The sequence below is a fragment of the Anopheles marshallii genome, chromosome 3, assembly GCF_943734725.1.
Source record: "Anopheles marshallii chromosome 3, idAnoMarsDA_429_01, whole genome shotgun sequence".
Taxonomy (NCBI): domain Eukaryota; kingdom Metazoa; phylum Arthropoda; class Insecta; order Diptera; family Culicidae; genus Anopheles; species Anopheles marshallii.
Genome location: NC_071327.1, coordinates 26,192,376 through 26,211,765, shown reverse-complemented (window position 1 = coordinate 26,211,765; position 19,390 = coordinate 26,192,376). Strand labels below are relative to the sequence as shown.

Genomic DNA, 19,390 nt, shown 5'->3' with positions numbered 1-19,390 from the left:
ACGGATATCTAATGAAGGTATTCACCTCCCAGACACTTTACCTATCCACACCGGCAAGCAGCTTCAGGCATGACAAACATATTCTTCACCTATTGTTTGACGACAAACAGTGCTGCTGCTGTTAGTATTTGACCTGCTGCTTCCGAATTGTTTGATTGTAGGCGTCTACTCGAAGGGATATAGGATTTTTTGGAAGCGAGAAGCAGAGAAGGTATCTAATGCTCCCAGAGTACGAAAACCCTTCGCTCCAAGCACATCGCCCTTACCAAGTTGCGTGGCAATTTCCGGTCACCATTGCTGGTGTATCGGGTGGACACGTGAGTAAATATGGCCGACAGACTGAAACGCACGCCCAAAGCTCATGAGCCGTTCCCGAACGCTCCAGTTGCTTACTCATCCCCCAAAAAAAAAGAGAAAAAATAAAAGAAAACACCCTCGAATCGAATAATCCCTATCGTCCAACCACCCCGCGTATGTGTGTCCTTGGGGCCCAACACAACGAAAGTCAATCGGATATTGAAATGCTGTTCCGAGATTGTCGGGGTAGGGGCCAGGGTCGGGCCGGGAATGCCGAATGAAACGGTTTCGGACGAAACGGAATGATTACTGCTAATGATGTTAGTTGATAAATATGTATGAATTCCATCTCGCATTGAAATCGCAACCCGCAACCAGACGAGACGGTATCGTTGTTTTGGGGTGGTGGATTTGAATTGCGATTGCTACACACACACACACACACACACACACACACACACACTCCCCAATCCAATTCGGTGCTTTAGATTTCGTCGGTTGCGATTTCGACCCGAAGTGCCCGGCATCCGTTTCGGTTCTTGCGTTAGAGGGTTAAATGGGTTAAAGTGCTTTCAGGTATGTGTTGTACAGGGCTGTGGAAAACTCTTGCCACTGTAAATCGTTTTTGGCTGAACTAGTGAGTGGATGTGAAACAAGTTGTCATCTGTATGGAAGCGTCCCACGGCGTGCTTCTTAAAAACTGGGCAAACGAATTCATTGTAATTCGCTTGTTTTGTAAACATTGCCAAGCAACTTTGAAATCGAACGAAACGAACTTCAACGAACAGTGGTGCGTCGTGATGGTTTCATAATCACAATTTTTGTCCTTCCGCTTCGACTGCGGTTTGAACACCCCTGGGTGGACATTTTAAACGATCAAGAAAGAAAGTTTCCTGCACGGGGTAGCTTTCCTAAGGTTCTGAAACGAGTTTTCTTTCTTTTCTTCCACAAACGACTCCTAGTGCCAACTGTTTGGTACGTGAATTGTTTGATAAAAATGGGAATTTTCCAATAATAGAATGGTAGAAACAGCGGCTGGAAGTAAGAACCAATCAGCAATGTGACCGACTTACGCAGAAACATCCCCTTGACCTCACACACTCACGCACAAGCAAACACACAGAGGACATATAAGTGGCTGCTCCTTAAACAAATATACTTTCGCACGGACCTGTGCAATAAAGGGAGAATAAGCCAGAATGGAAACATGGGAACTTTTGGTGGTGTTTCGTGTGTGGGAGAACTTTGTACCATCCTGGACAGCCGACGCTATTCTTAGTCATTCCTGGTGGAATAGAAGGAACACATTCAAATATCACTACCATTGGGATGCCTATTCTTGATATCAATTTCCTTCGCTGTGTTACATTCTGCTGCATTATGGATCGTTTGCCAAAAGTTGGGTACTTCGTTTCCTCCCGCTTCAGCTCCGCGTACTGTTTATACTCGCCTCTTGATCATGATCGATGGTAGATCTCTGCTTTGGCTTCGCTTTAGATGAGTGGTGTTATGGATGGTGAACGCACTCTCTCTCTCTCTCTCTCTCTCTCTCTCTCTCTCTCTCTCTCTCTCTCTCTCTAGTCAATTTCACCAAAAACTGAGCAAACTTTCCGGGAGCTTGCTGCCAGACAAGCAGGGTGCTATTACTAGCTGAAACGGGAAACGGAAAAGCAATTTTCTCTATCGATATCGGGATGCCATCGGAATCAACTCCGGGTGACAAAAGTTTAAACAGGAAATTGGGAAAAAGTTACTGCCGCAGCTCCAAGCGAGCAGGCGCATCGCGAGGGTATGCGAACGCGATGAAGGGGGACATATTAAAGCCAACTCCAAGGGAGGGAGGGACCGGGGCCAAGGATATGCTCAAAATGGGAAGGAATATACATACCAGTGGTTTAAAGTTAGCACATGTGGTACCGTGTTTCGACTGCCGCACATAGACAGCAGCAGTACGGTGGCGAAACCGCGCTCACGCTGGTGTGTCCACTCCAGGGTAACAGTTTAGTGGCTGTTCCGAACTAATTAGAGCGATTATGTTGCTCAGAAATGTTGCACGTTGTTTGTTAGTTTGTTCTTTGGTGCTGGTTGCGATAGCTGACGTTGGTTGCAAAAGTTTTGGTTTTCGGGCACTGCGTGGTGATTTTCGCCATGTTTCCATTGTGCAGTTCACTTACAGTTCGAGCAAGCGAGCAGAGTGTTGTTGCCGTGTGTGAGTATTTGTTTTAATTTTTCCACAACATTAGAGCAGCGGAATGCGGTGTGTCTAGTGCAACACACCAGCGCAACTTCCATTTTTAAAGTATATTAAATGGAGCATCTTTTTTCATTTTGCCACATACACTCTAATTTTATCACACGGAACTTTCCGCTGTTAAAATCAGCTGTTGCATGGAGGATTGGGATAAAGACATTTCAAATTTTATACACAATAACAAACGTTGCCTAATATCTTCCGAACAGGAGTAAGGCTCTACATTTTCCATCGCACGTTGGAAGTTTATGTTGTTGGTAAAATATGATTTTTACAGCCATATATCTGGCATTTCTCACCGAAACTGACTTGAAAATGTCAAGTACCCAATGCCGTCCCAAAAAGGTACACCACATGGCGTTTGGAGCGGTTCGTACACAAAAACAAAAACAGCTACATGCCCGACGAAAGGCACAGTGCTATTGTTTGTCTCGTATTTCATGACACTTAATCCATGGTTTATTTTATGGACGTAGCCATAATTTAGCCATGTTCATGAGATACACCATACCGAAACCTATCCGTTGTGCTATTTTGGTCCTGCGACAGGCGTACCCGGGGTGAACTTTCTTTCCTCATCGCGCACAGCTCGGTTGGTGCCGTAATTCATGTTTCAATTTTTCCATCTCCTTTCAAAAAATACTAACTCATCGCGTTTCTTGCATTGTTTCTTTTCAGGTGGCAGACATGCCGCTCGCGTTGGCACAACTAGTTGGGCAGGCAATAATTTATTGATTCGCAATCGCCAACACAACCGTAAGCCAATGGTAACCATTAGGCCCCGCCGTTGGTGACAACGCGATAAGATGTGGCGAATAGTATGTGGGTTCAACCGAGCGCACCGATGATGTACAATACAGTGAGCAATTGCAGCCATACGGTCACTCGAAAAGTCCTTCGCCGTGCTGACACGGTACCCCGTGCACGGTACGGTGAGCTTTCGTACCGATTCTGCTAGTGTGGTGGAAATCGACAGTAAAACATAATTAACTCATTGACCAAGTTAACACTATCCCCAGCAGAGCAAAAGCATCTCGTAAGCTCGTAATAGTAACGGCAGTCCAAAGCGGTCATTGCTGCAAAAGCAACGTGATTTCTTCGAGCGGGTGGAGCATGGCTGTAACGGAAAGCTTGAAGCCATTTTCTTTTAATGAATGACTTTACGGTCAGCGTCCAAGGGAAATGCTATGCCATTTATGAGCTGAATAAAAGTAGTGCTTGCTTTTTTCGTTCTTGTTGTTGAAGAAATAAAACGTTAGGAACGCTCTCTTGCCAGGTGAAGGCGGTCTCGATGTGTGTGTTGGTGTATAAGTGCAACGCGAGTACGAGTGATTTTTATGTGTTAAATCGAAATAAGGTTGCAACTTTGCTGCAACTAAAACGTTGTACAGGAAAGCATCCCATAGCAAAGTTGTATAATATGTACTTCGGATGATATTGCAAGAATGCATCATCTCTTCGATGGTTTCGATAGTGGGCAAGTGTTTCTATACTTCATTTCTTTTCCAGTTCGTTAAGAAATATGCACAGCTAGTGTCGATGAAGGAGGTGAAGTGAAATTATCGTATCGGAGGTGTTATAGAAAATGCGACGAAAAATGAAACGTAACATCATTAACCAAGTGTTGAATCTGATAGTGATCCACATTATTTTTGTACAGTATACCTTTGGTCTGCAGCAAGCGGCAGTGGATAAGGAGAAGCATGGTAAGTGTCTTGAAGTTTTCGCAGATAGAATTGATAATTGTGATGTATTTAATGTTGAAAATGTCGTATTGCCCTATAGTTATTTAAAAAACCTTTATTGGAACAATGCCTCGTTCATATGGCCCGATTTCTCCAATGCTCTCAAGCAGTACCATTCGTCCCGTCCTGCGTAACATCTCATCAGATCTATTTGGCAAAGCGTTTGCTTGCGAAGGTAGACGACAGAAGATACCTCACAGTGTTTGCACCAGTCTTCCATTCGTTCGTTTGCTCGTTTGTCAGTTTGTTGCCTTGTGTTTGATGAATGAATCAACCCAACGTGTTGAAGTGAAGAGGATGCTTACGCCGAGTGTCGTCAGCTAGTGGAAGAAATTGTACGAAAAAAGCTTATCGCACACTTGGGCTACAATGATTGATTGAGAACTTGTTGACGTTTGCAAAAGGTACCTGTGCCATTCGTGATTCCTTTTTCCTTGCCGCACCGGTTCCATTGCTCCGGTGTTTTATGAGGTATTGCAGGGAGGTAAAAATTCTTCGTGCCAGATCGTTTCTTTCGCACCTTTTAACCTAGATTTTCCCTGTTTTGATCCAGCTGATGCTCGGTGGAATTAACGGCAAATACCAACCGACTCAAGACAGTCATGAACACCGTTTTGCCGACAGTGACGCAGACAAGAAAACAACCTTTTTCAGAAGTATTACCGGTGCAAAACGAGGGAAAATGTGTTGTTATGAGATTGATTGGAAAGTGAAACCGCAGGAAATGGAAAAGTAATATCTTTCTGCCTGGTAGAATCGAGTACAGTTGTTGAGCAGAGGGATTTTCGCTAGATTAAGTGATTCTCTGTGTTTCGCAATGATGGAAATGATGGCATCTTTTTTAGCATCTGTATTGAGGTGTACTATTTTATTTCAATCTACAAAATAATTGATTTCGTTTGCAGAGCCAAAAGATGGAAAATGATTTTGAGCTTAAAATTGAGCATTAATTTTACTCTAATGCCAATTTTTCAAGGGAAAGGGAAAAATCAAACATGCTAACGTCAACTCGATAGAAAATAGAATCGATGAAGGTGTTAATTGTATTTTAAATTACACTCCCAATGTCCCAACTAAAATCGGAATGAATACATTTGGTCCTTAATTTTTCCAAAATATAATTTAAAAGAGATGAGGCAACCCTAAATTTTCTCTTCTTACGTTAGACACCAAGTATCAAAAGGAGTGCTTAAAGCACAAAGAAAGGAAGGTACGTTACCTTTAACTTCAAACCTTCCAAGAGCAAAGGGTTAAATTGCCGCAAATTGTCATGGCATCGTTTTGGCACTTGAAACAAGTGCTTTGTGGAGGTGACCTTCTTCAGCGGGATCGATGAAAAGAAGCTGGAAAGAGTGTCGATTAAGTCAATTAAACATTGTGGGCGAACGCGGACTTTTAAATTTTTACGACTGTCAAATTTGACCTTCCCCTGCATACAAAAACTAGTATACTGCTGGAGCATCGTCCCGGAAGAAAGGAACTTTTGTTAAGTGGGTATTCCCACTTCCTTTCATTGCGCCAACAGTCCACATTCCTGCTTTCGGCTTATCGCTAATGGATGCGTTCGGGGCAGACGGGGATAATGTAAAAGTTAATCTTGACAATTAAAATTTACGCACTCTCAACGGTAGACAGCAACTGGAGCAGAACTAAAGCTTCCTGGGACAGAGAGGGTATTTCGCTTTGGGTTGTTGCTTTCTTAAGAAAAAAAGGTAAGTATTTGTCCGTTAAGAAAGTTTGCAGGTTAAAAAGGTATAATTGAAAGCAGGCAATTTTATATTCAGTTAGATATTTCAAGTCGAATGTATAGTTATTCTGTTTTTGGCATTTTAAAGTGCATTTTTGTCTGTAAAAACAATTTGGAGAAGATTTGAGTTTCACGATTTCTGAAGGAGGAACAGTCCGAATGAAATTTGGTGATGTCGTCAAAAAATCCGAATCAATTTCTAAAAATAGCATGATACCTTCAACAGTTCAATAGGTTATGATAAAACCCTGCAAAACTTTGATGGAATTGAATTCCATGATTCCTCTTCCTGGGGTGTTGACCGGAACGCCATTGTACGCCATTCATTCTCGATAGGATGTGTTTTTATGCTTTCTTTCACTTCCGCTTCACTTGCACAGGGTAAGCACTTCAAAATTATTATTCTCACCGATTCCGACACCGCCAGCTGAAGGGTGTTACGCAAACGTGAAAGAGATGCGCCAGATACCGACAGTGTCACGCAAGAGGCCACATTTCGTCTCGAACAAAACACGGAAAAGTGTCATCCTGAAGATAGACGCGTGTAGGAGTGATGATGATGATTCTTCACCTGTCACAATATATCCTTATGCAGGCGCTTGCAGTGCTCGTTCCGTGCGAACTGAACTGGCACTGTGTAGTAAGACCCTGGTGAAGCCACAGGTTCATCTTCCGCCTTCAAACCAGAAACCCGTGTTTCCGGACGTATGTGTGTGTGTGTGTGTTATGAGAAATGGATATACCAGCCTGTCATGGAACCGGGCAGGGTCCGGTACCGGTGGAATGTGACGACAAAAAACTTTTCCTCACTTAACCTCACAACGCTGTTAGCAGGTTTCATAATTCATCGTAAAACTCCGTGCCTCTCTGCACGCCCGGTAGTAAAGGGCGCTGAAAAGCATAACCCAGGATAACTCTCGCGATATGCGCCCATCCCGGTTCCCGGGAGGTGGTTCTGCTACTTGCAGATGGAGGAAGTTTATATCCATCCGGTTATGTCTGCCACATCAACTGGAGTGCCACCTGACGATCATTTTGCCTAACGTAGTTTTGCATTGGGTTCCCAGTCTCAAGAAGTGGCTTCATTCATCATGGCACCATCAAGCGGTGGGCTGGCGTTGCATGTCCTTAAGGAAATGGAAATTGCAATCCAAGCGATGGACTCATCGCCAAGCATCCTTGATGCAGTGTCCAAGTGGTATGATAAACTATTCATGATAAATGAAGCCCTTTACAATTGGGTTCACAGCGTCTTCATGATGATGATCGAAGACTATTAAAACAGTGTCAGTAAAGATAAAAAATAAATGAATTAACTCTATATTTTTATAGCACGACCAACGTTTGAGCGTTGCTTATTAAAACCATGCGTTGTATAGCAAATAATATGCAAATGATAGCTTCCTATCGATGTTTCAAATGACTCTTATATAAACACCTTGCGCAAGGTGAGGTGGGGAGTTAGACATTCTTCTTCAAGTAAGGCCTTTCCATCTATTGATGAGAATTTAATTTAGCTTTAAACTTTAACGCACGTTCGTACAGGTTCAGTACACATGTTAGAGTTTAAATTATGTACCACATTTCCATCTGACTTCGTGATGGCTATTACCTACCGGTTCTGATTCTGGCAGGAAATTCCGCTCCAGCCTTCCGACATTAGTGACTAGTAACGCCCTCTTTCGCTGCTAGCATCCATTATGCATGACAAAATTAACGTCCCATTCGGCGCGAGCATATTTACCCAGGGTTAATTGATTTGAATTTTGCAATGCGCCCTCGCTCTCGTCTCTCGTGGATACTCTCGTGAATGTAAAAGCTTACGGGCTTCGGTATGTAAAATGTACGACGGCTTCGTACAGCGCAAATTGTGCGGCATGGATGCGGGATACGGTTAGGTGCGAGGCACTTCTAGAAGTGACAAGGAATCTTTGTATTTCCGACGCACTATGGCCCTGTCGTGCCAAACAGGTTGCTTCAGCAGGGAGTGGTATTGTTAACAAGACTGTTTCAATTATTAACCGCCTCGCCAGATTCACAGTTCGCCGCACGCTGGGAAGGGTTTCTGAGATCTGGTAGGACTGCTTGGTGTGTGCGATGATGGTCGATTGTTTACGGCCATGGACGCTAAGGACTTTCGCTACGATATACTCGCGCATAGACATTATGCATACGTGTGGTTTCGGTGGTCGACCGACCTGTCGTTGAGCTCGGCCAGCACACGAGTGGCACCGTCAGAATCCTTCAGGAAAATGGCGAACCGGTGTTAGCTTAAGTAATGACAACTATTCACTAACTCACATAAACAACTGCTGTTAGTTGAATATTAATTTATTGACGCAAGACCTACCCAGACAGCGGCATCTGGTAGTTATTTCCTTTTACCTTGCTGCACGTCCTTATAGCGAAGGTTAGCGGTCAACCAATGAATGGACAGGGGCAAAACTGTCGTTTTGTTTGTCGCAACCATCTGGGAATGTTTCGGGAGGAAGCAATAGATGTTGTGCACACATACACTTATTTCATGTTCAAAGAATCATTAATTCAATACTAAGGATGGGCATTTGAGTTGTTTGACTCTTCATTGTACGTGAAACTTGTATGACTGCATTCTACGTCATAGTGTAGCTATTATTTGCAATGCATATTAATTTATGTTTGTAAAATTTACCTTTGCATAAATAAGTTGGGTTAAACAATTACTAGCTATAGCTTAATTTGAACGATCCCGTTCTATGGCATTGGATTGGTTATCTACAAATGAATAGATATTAATCTGGGTTCGAAGGGATTCCTATTTCCCACATCCATAACTAAGTATTTTGAATAAGATAGAATATCATCACTTCGCAGCCTGAAACGAACGTTGTCTCGAAAGGTTCTGCTATCATATCTGCCCCGGAGAAATGATGCTCTTGTAAAAAAGAGTTTTCCAATCGCAAATGCTGCAGATGGCGGAAATGAAAAAATCTGTACTATGACTGACCATTCGTCTCCATCAGCATAAGCTGGTTCAGATTCATACTCCTGGCCCTCACGTAATGTGGTATAACTGATACTTTTCAATCAACTCGGGCAATCCATCTCCAGATCTTTTCCGATCCTATTTATTCAGCGCCATGATTCCATCGTCTGTTTATCGGAATGATTTCTTTTTTTTTTTTACTCTGCTATCTGCTATAAAAAATCTTTCACCGAACGATTTTTTTGTGCCATTGGGTGGGTTTTATTACCCGTTTGTTTGCCACAGTTTTTAAGCCATCCATTTTGTGCAAGTATCAACTAAATCGAGAAAGATTATCGTTAGCATAAGGTACGCGGTATAGTGATGGGTGCTTTCAATATTCTAATAACATTCCTCACGATTGTCTTTGTGCGCCACAGAGCGTTGTAAAGATCGGTGAGCTTCGTCCATTTTTGCAACGATGGGAATTGGGAAAAATCGATCATAAATTACCCTTATTGTGGTTCCGGACATATTAAAACAGGTTTTGATGCACGGATATTGTAGCGAATTGCTATGCGCTCTGCTGGATTCGCAGTCGTTAACGAAATGTGTTTCAACGATAGTGTTTGAATGCAATAAATCTTTTTATGTCCAAAAAAGTTGATTTATTATTCAACAAAAAGGCATAGCTCAACATGTTTTGTGTCACAAATTATAGCAAATTATGTGTTTATTGCTTCATGTGCGTTACGAAAGCAAGATAAACCACATGTGTGAGGTATTAAAAATGCGCCTACAATGATATTTGCAATGCGTATCGTACAAGCTAAAGGCCCCCAACAGTATATCAAGTATCATAGTAAAATGTTGAAGCACATAATACTTTATTTGACTTCTTTTGCATTCATCTCTTCTTTGAAACTCTTTTTGAGTGTATTAGCATTTCGAACATAAAGCAATTTATCTCACAAGTTGGTTTTAATTTTCATTAGCTGCTCCAAGAAAACATTTATTCGTGCGATACTGCGGTTAAATAATCGTTGCCGGTTTATTTAATGGCACAAAGGTAAAACTGTGGAAAAAAACTCTACCGTCAACGACGAAGACGAATCCGACAGGGAACGGTTTGCTTCGAGTTGATAAATTTTATGAGGTTAGAAAGTATGCTTTTACCAAAACCCGGTGATGGTATAGACGACTCGCCAGTTTTTTTTTCACAAACCCCACGCGTTTGGCACAAACCAGGGAACGGTACGGCAGTGTGGGATTATTTTGAAAAGGATTGGATGTTGCTGGCGGCTGTTGATAAACCTTTTCAGCATGCTTGGGTTTTTCGCGCACGGAACGTTCCCGGAATGGAACAGGTGCTAAACCCTTTGAGTCCTTTTCGCCGGCGGAGATTTATGTGGCGAGGCAGCAAAATTTACTCCCCGGGTGGGGTAGTGTGGGCTTGAAACCAAACTCAGATTTGCTCCGTGCAAACGGCCACTAAATTACTGCAAACGCAACAACAAAAAACGGCACTTTGGCATGAGTAAAATTTTCATTCATTTGAAAATGAACTAGAAAATGTTCCACCCCATGATGTATGGGGTTGGCGAAACAATTCTAATTGCTTTTTCTGTAGTGAAGAAATTAAACTAAAGTATTGTGAAAAAACATAAACGTAAGCAGTTTTCGAACAGATGAGACGAACCAACAAAGTGGATGTTATCAGTCCAAGGGTTTGGTTTAACTCTACACAGGTGATGAGTTCAATACTATTTCTATCAAAACCTATTTAATTGCTACAATAGATTAAGCTACAACACGTTTTTCATTAGTAATTTTCTTCTGTATCTTTTCTGTTTCTGTTTCCCTCCCCTCAGTTTAGTCCCTAAGCCATTTCTATTTTTGTCTTTTTGTCTATTGTTATGGCTTTGTGTACTAGCTCCTGCAGTACACATAGCTAACTTTAGTTATAATGATTAAAAGGCCAATGGCAAACAACTGACGAATATTTAATGATTAAAATGTGGAAGAAGGCCCTTAGACACAATACAGTAATTATAGGTGCATTATATTGTTGAATAGTGTCTCGAAGATACTCTTCCAAATACTAACATATTTATTTGTAGGAAACTAACAGAAAGTCTTCCCTAAACAGGAAGGCTACCGTAGGTCAGATCATGTTTTTCATGGCGAATTCTGCAGTAAATGTCGACGAACAGCAGCCCTACTTTTAGTATCTCTTTATCAGTTCCAAGGTGATGATAGTGACTAAAACGATAGCAACAACACCAGCGGTCCTGCCATCCATCTTGAGTCAAAAGTGAGTACTGACGAAAGCATTGATGATACGTGCTAGGGTGCCTATCATTCTTACTCAAGCCAGAGAAAACTACACAAACAAAATACGTGCCTGCAGATTTTACTAGGAATGATGCTGACCCGAGCTGGAATTTATACAACCTATGAAGTCCCATTACTCTGATACATAAACTCAGCCCAAAACGGATAAAAACGTCCACAGGAAATACATGCAGCACGATTCTTGTTTATGTTTATGTGAAAGAGACAATAAAAGCTACAAAGACAAACTCTGTGAGTTTTGTGATGAACTCACTATTGTGCATCACAGTAAACTCTACGGGCCCAATTTACAGTGGGATGGTCTCGTCATTCAAATGACACAGAACAGATCAGCATATAACGTCCATTGCTCATTTAAGATGAGGAGTAGTAGGACCAAATTGTTAGGAAGTGGTGGTATTGCTGCTTCCGCTTAAAAATCTAAGATATAAGCGATTCTCGTGTCTGTTTTAAAAAACACCTGCAGTAAGCCAAGATCTTTAAAATGGTCGTAGTGCCGGGTATCGACGAACGATTCCTACTCCATGGAATTTCAAGTCTAGTCTGTAAAGCTGGTACCTTCAAAGCGAAAAAGTGTTGATAAATAAATGTTACTCCCGTGTAGCTTTCATGTTCGACAATCTACACATGATACCTTTTTTCGATGAACATTTGTTCATCTACTTCACAATATTTCATTAAAGCTTGCATTCGCTCGTTACCTTGCCGAGCATTGTAATTTGCATCACTACTTTTCAATGACCGTACAATACCCATTAATCCAATTTGCCGCTTTCCCAGGCAATCGATAATCGTTTAAATTTTCCATCATGATAAACTCGTTGGAAAATGTGCACACATACACCCGAACACCTCAACCACCTGCCTTATACACTCGGGTGTGGTGAATTTTTATTGTTCCTTCTGTTTCGTAGTTTTCCTGTTCGCCTTTATAGCATCAGCAGGGGCGGTCGCTCGCTCATTTTCAGTACACACCGTGTCGCATGTAGCATGGGGGTTTTTGGGTGCATTTATTCAAAATACCAATCGATTGCCTACATCGAGCGATTATTAGTGTGTAGTACACGTTTTTGTCTGTACGGCTCTAGACTGTGCAGCTAAAAAAGAACCAAAAATTCGTCATAATTAAATTACCGATTTTAATCTCTTTTCATTGCGGTATCGATTCGATGAAAAACAAAATATGATGCCAGCGTACCGTGCATTCGAAATCAGTGTATGAAAATGAATATATGTGTATGTGTGTGTGAGAGAGAGAAAGAGAGAGAGAGTTGGTTATTGCGTTTTCAACGTGTAGAAACTAAGAGAAGCGAGGAAATAAAAATTGGAATAAAACCCCTGAATAATGCTAGGGTTCATTAATTTCGACTTGATAAATGATCACAAAAAACGTGATCACTAAGCATTCGATTTATCATGCATGTTCATAATTCAAGAGAATTCACTACTTTATATTGTATGTAGCTCTAAAACATGATAACATAAACGAATTGTCCAAATTATTCCAAGTTTGTATTTGGTAAATGATAATAATTGAGTTTCATTAACTATAGGAAATGCTTTTTTTTTGTTTTATTAATAACTAACTTCTCCAAAGGTAGATTCCACAATTAAACGCACAGTTGAGTTGTCATTTTTCCTTACTGTTCATTTGCTAGAAAAGGTTATAGTTATAAACAACTAAATAACTAATGTCATATCCATTTATATTTGGAATTTTTTGAAATGACAAATGACCATCACCAATGCCAGCAGGAAATGAAAGTCTCATTCGAACTCAAACAGTTGAGCTTGTGAGCTGCATTGATTTCAATATAAATATTAGACAGACAGAATCAACTGAAAAGAAAACGTTTTGTTGTTTTTTTTTTTCAAAGCAAGAGTAGAGTAGTATTCTTGTTGGATATTTTATTACCTAAAACGAAATAGTTGCTCATCAATATCATAAGGACCCTTTATTATGAATATAAAAATATAGATCTATATGATTATTTATGTTTGTTGTGGGAAAGAATGAAATGCAGAGAAAATTTAGTAGAAACCAAAACAAAACATCTGAAATGGGTCCAGGAAAAGCCATACAAACGATTAAAACGTTATTCAACATTTGACGCAAGTAGAGAAACATGCAATCTCCCGATGCGAACAGATGTATGAAAATCGTGGGTTGGAATCTTATTAAAGTTACACGGCTTTCAACTCACGGAACTGCATCTAACTTTCCGACAGCGAGCTTCTGCGTTTAGCATCTGCAGTGTTTTGAAACAATCAGCCTTGAGTGGATGTTGAGTAGTAAGGGAAAGGGAAGTGCTGCAAGTATACGCTGTCTTACGGAGTTCAGTTGTTCAGCGGCATACGGCACGGTGCGGGAAAGTTCTCTACAAAAGAATCCTGTGATGGAAAGAAAGTCCTCGAGAACGGTATACTTTGCTTTCATCCCCACAGCGCACAGTATTGCTTGTGGTGCCATCAAAAGATTTTCTTATACATGAGTCTCTTACTTCTGCAATAGTTTATCCCCGTTCTGTTCCGTGTCTGCAAGGCTACTGGCCGTTCCCTGATTTCTGCTTACTGCAGTTGCATTCCTGCCCGTATCCGTGTTCATGACCATAAGCCGACAAATGCCAGATTATCAAGCTAATTTAAAATTCATAAAAGTCATAGCGCATCGTAACAACGGAAGAAAGTTGCACCCGGTACGGTGGCCAGTATGCCGAGAGTAGTGACTGGGAAAAAGAACGATAGGATATTTTTGTGCAGAACATCTTTGTTTTTTTTTTCGTTTGTTGTTGTGTCGTTTTGGCTTAATATGCATTTTATTCGTACCTGTACGAGATTGTGATGGCATGAATCTGTTCCGATGCTATGCTCACCTGCGCTTCACTAGAATTATCTGGGATTTAGGGACAGATGGTTTTCGCTACATACTGGCTGGTTTTGTAGTTTCAAAGGAATTTTAGGAAAAAGTTAAATATGCAAGAATGATTAATTTTACAGAAACTAAAACCATACAATAACCATGATCTATAGAAGATGTATAGAATGAAAAAGTATATACATTTCAAATCAATACTGAAAAACGGACAACCTCTTTTGTTTCAGTTCTAATCGACTGTCTATTTTTGAATTACCGTACGAAAATGTATGCTGAAGCATTAGAAAGTCTAACCAAAACCTCATCACCAAGCAGCTAAAGTGGTATCTATTTGGTTGTTTGTGTTCAATCACTTTGCTCATCAACGGCTTGTCGATTGAAAGCTGCTTCAAATAAGCTTCTACTAGCGGCTGAACAACTATCGATAAGGTTTAAATCATTGAACGGTAAAGAATGGCAACTGAACGGTACGACAAAAGAGGCTCCATCTTACGGTAGAAGTGATCATCGCACCCGAAGTGCTTGTTGTCATAATCGAAGCCATTATAATAATGTGCCTATTTCCGAGACGTCACCATTCGTCTGGTATCGTTGCACGGGTATCTTGTGTAGCCAATAATCGCCCAGTTTTGGTCATATAAATTTTAGCAAGTAGTGTTGAAGAACCCTCCGTCAAATATTGCACGAAATCGAACAGAATATCGAAGAGTGGCTATTCAGGTGGAACTCTTCAGGCTTAATTTTATCAAGCAAAAGGTTTTGAGGATGATTATAGTTCATGTTTACAATGTAAAATATTTCTGGTAATAAATTACCTTTCATTTCAAACCAAAATTTCCTTAATTAACTCCACAATATCATCTATTCAAGTTATCGTCTCTAAATGTGGCAGTAATAAGTTCTCTGATTTATATATTTAAGTATTAATCTATTTATTTATTTCTTTAATATTAGCTCCTCTTCCATTTGTTCTCCATCCTACAAAAGTTTGCAAATGCCAATCAGTAACTCCAGGTGTCGCCTATGTGCATCGTTCCCTGTTCATTCGGTTTTTAATTTTAAACTATCTCCGAAACAATGAAAATTTCACATTGAAAACAAACGCATCAGCAATTGAAACAGGTGCCGCTGAGGGCTGTGCGGGTCACCGCTTGTGATTATCACGGTTGTGAAAATTTCAACAACATTCAACATAAAATCGATGGGGGTTGTTGCGATTAAAAAGCAGTTATACATTTTTTCCCACTGCTCTAAACCACTTTTCCACCTGGGTTTCCAGTGCCAAAAGTTAACGAACAGTATCTGGGCAGGAGAAACCCACTGTGCGAAGGCGGACGAACGATACGATTCGTAACGAAAAGTTAACTCCATTGGTGTCGGGGGAATGACAGTTTGGACGATGCACCGGGTATCGTTACAACGGGTATGCACTTTTTTTTTATTTCACTGTTGCTCGTTTCTTTTTGGCGAGTGAGTTGGTGCAAATAGAAAACGATATGAGAAAAGTTTCACAAACGCTCGTAAGAGATTCCCTCGTTATGCCATCGTCCCAAACGAGACGGGACAGTCTCGGTTGATGCTGTGGGGGAAACATTCGCAAAAACGAAATTACCTGTGCTTTGTGGGATTGTGCAGGGAATGTGACGAAATTCGTTAGGTCTTCGGTCGTAGGACGAAGTTTAGCAAATATGATTTCACACTCGATTGAGTAAACCAACCGAGCTGTCTGTTGCGGATCCTTGCCGCGGTCGGGCTACTTCGTTGCGGCACTGAAGCCGTTGTGTGTCGGTCGCAAGATGGAATGCCATTCCGTCAGCCAGTGGATCGAATGTGACAACGATGCAACGAATAGCTGGATAATGACCTCGAAAAGAGGACAAACGGTTTCGTGTCAAACCGCAGCCCAGTTCTTTCAGGGTGGTTCGAGTGTTTTTTTTTATTAGGGCCAAAGTTTACGTACACTATTTATATGCACACATTAAAGCACATTTGATTTCACAAGTGTTTTAATGACAAAATTTAAAGAGTTCTACTTGAAGAAAAAAAAAGCTTTCGATTTAAGAAATTCTTTGATTGCGTATAACAGAAGCGAACAAAATCTACATCATCGTGCATTCCACGCTTCACTAGAATTCACCCTGCAGAGTGCAAATGTCTCTAGCAAATCAAACAAAAAAACCCTCTTCCAACGCGCCTGGAATGAAACACACGATTGGCTGCGATCCCAAGAATGGCAGAAAAAAGCTTAGTTTATACATATATTTTATATGAAGAAGCATCGAAAGGACTCTTGGTTTTGCACTCTCGTTTTTCTTCGATGATAAAACGTTCGCTTTGTACTTGTCAAGTTGAAGAAATGGAGGAATATTTTACCGAAACTTGTACCCGCCACTCAGCCAGCGCGGTGCTAGTTTGGCTGCCGGTTTCTCACGGTGCCCTGTTGTTGCCTGCAGCTGAAAACTTGCGAGCCACCGTAGCGCAAATGATTGACGATGCTTTTACGCTTTTTGACGTATCCTTCCACTCGATTTTTGGGATTTTTTTTTCGCACGCTCCCCATTTTCACCGTCCCATCCATGCGCCACAGAGCCCGGGTATTTTCTGTTTCAAATATCCAATTTCACTGTACGGCAGCAGCGAAACGGGTTGGGATTCCTCGAGAGCGCTCAGCATTCTTCAATATACAGCACCATAGAAAATCATTTCGGAGAATCATCTTCGCATGTATCGATATAAAACATGAACCCAATAGGTTTATGGCCGATTTCGTCGAGGACAACTGTTTCCAGCTCAAAACGCTTTGAAGCTATCGTCACAGTGTCATACATGATTATGACCATCAATCGAACATTGAACAGCTGGTAACCATATCTTTTCGGGTTGCGTCCCTGGATGGAAGAAATATGGACGTTGTTAGGGAACCGAACGATCGTGAAGCTGCTCCCCAACTTTTATATTAAACTAATAAAATGTTCAACCAATCGGACCGTTTTATTTCGACAGTAATCCTTGCAAAATATTTTTATGAAAATCGTTTTTCCGTTATTCGTTTGCAAGGGTTCAGTGCAATGTTTGAGCTATGCGTATTACATGTTTTCGATAATTTACATAAATTGAGTCAACGTTATTCGGAGAATAGAATCATTGCTTTGATTACGTTAATGTTTGCTTTCGTAGAATTTTCGTAGAATTTCAGTTCTTCAGCAACAGGTTAATTAAATGTAAGTGGTGTAGAGATTCTTTTGAATCAGCGGGGGTGAATGACAGGTTTTTAAGCTTTTTGAAATGTCATCGGAGTGATTGGAATTCAAATCCGAACCTACTAATCCGATGTACTATTTCTTGCGGCACAGATTCCTGCCCTCCAACTTCCCCAATTTGCAAGAGATTCAAGGATCTCGTCCACTAATACTATTATAAGCCAATCAAATTCAGTACTCTTTTATCAGCACAGAACTTTTCTGACCAAGGGGTGTCTTTAGTCGTATGTGAGTTCTTACGATGCATCACGCGGCCAAGCTGTGGTAATGGGACCGGGGCCAGAAAGGTATCATCCCCCCGTTTAGAACTTGATCCTCAACACTTCCTGATTAAAGCCAAAGGCGTCAATCAGACGAGATACGAACACTTGCCGGTTCCAGTCGGGTTGTCGGTTCACCCAGTGCAAATTAAGCTTTTGCTTCCATGTTCCCGTGCACACAGAGCGGTTTCCTGTCCACATCGAGCCTGTGTCGCAATCGGTACATTTCTATCGTGTCTAATCCTCGAGGCAATAAAGAAACACTACCACCAGCACCACCACCATCATCATGCAAGGCTTATCTAGCACGGTGCTGTCCGAATTTATTCCGAAAGGCTCTAGCGCTTTGTCTGATTCGGGTCTTACTTTACGCCATTCTTCCTTCGGGCGCTAGGAATAGTATGGAATGTTACTGGTACATCAGCGCTTCCACCTTTCAGTCAGTCATATCTACGTTTGGGCAAAACAGTACCAGTTCATTTGGAGTTATTAGAATGAGGAGCCTTTCTAGCAAATAGAAGGATAAAGAAGGAAATAATTAAAAGATAACTTTCACCCAAATTGAAGCAAGTGCATGCCCGGGAGCAAATTAATCTTCCCGCAAGAATTGAGATGGGGATAGGCCGAACCCCTTGTACGGACGAGCCTGGAGCTTGTTCGGTCGTTTCGATACCCGGAACATGCTGAAAAAGAAACTGACCAATGATTAAGCCACCATTGAAGTACTGGCAGAGCATTTTCTACGAAGGTCTCTTGTTCGGTTTATTTTTTTCACTGTGCTCGTCACTTGGCAGGCAAATGACCATGCAACAGTGGCATCGGCTCGGTATGCTCGGTTTTTCTACGTTCTTTTGAAGTTTAAGCGTCTGCAAAAGGACTTGCTGGTGTAACACTAACTGCTGGGGTTGTGAAAGGTTCCAGTGATCTAGTTCTAGCAGCTTACTGTGCGTGCGAATTCCACCAATTTTGCTTTCGCAAAGTATTCAAGTCCTTCGCCCCCGCTCCGTTTTGCCCTGGAGCCGTTTACATTGCTGTCAATCGAGAAGCTCACCCTGACGGAAAATCGTGCCAGTCATTGCGATTGTGCGAAGATTTTGCTTGTTTCTGTTCATTTTTCTCTCCATAGTTACATTTCACTCACAGCACCGTGGCCGTGGCCGGGTCTAGTTGAATGAAAGCAAACGAAGCGTGCATGGGCATCTTGCCTATCTGCGCTGTATTTAAGATGAAGTTCTCGGCGACGTCTACCAAATCACGTCACGCTCACTGGCGCACGCTATTGCACTGAGGCATACATCTAGCAGAAGGCTGCTCTTTCAGACGAGATGGCTGACAAATTTTATGACAGATTGTTTCTAGCCTTAGAATGAAAGATTGTGTTCGATTTAATCAGAGATTGGCTATAATATCGTACTTCTCTGTAAGACGGCAAGGTTGATGGCTCCCTGAAGGACGGAAATACACACTGCCTGTTGTAGAGGCTGCTGGAATTGCTTGTAATGTTCTAAAATGTACATACCATCATTTCGAGATGCGAATGGTACAACTCTCACTCTCTTGCATTTCCCAAGCCAACAATTCCTATCGGTCCGATCCTTAACAACATTGTGGTTTACGTCGGTTTCCGTTAGCAGAGCCACTAGCAAAGGTAGAGCG

The 19,390-nt window shown here is 41.5% G+C and overlaps 1 protein-coding gene across 1 annotated transcript in view; it reads left to right on the top strand.

The window, feature by feature from the left end:
• The first annotated feature begins 4,133 nt into the window (after positions 1 to 4,133).
• Positions 4,134 to 19,390, top strand: part of LOC128715812 (CD166 antigen-like) — a 113,621-nt gene continuing 98,364 nt past the window's right edge. The window contains exon 1 of the mRNA XM_053810729.1: positions 4,134 to 4,254. Within this exon, the coding sequence (XP_053666704.1) occupies positions 4,134 to 4,254 (121 nt within the window). The remainder of the gene's footprint in view (positions 4,255 to 19,390) is intronic.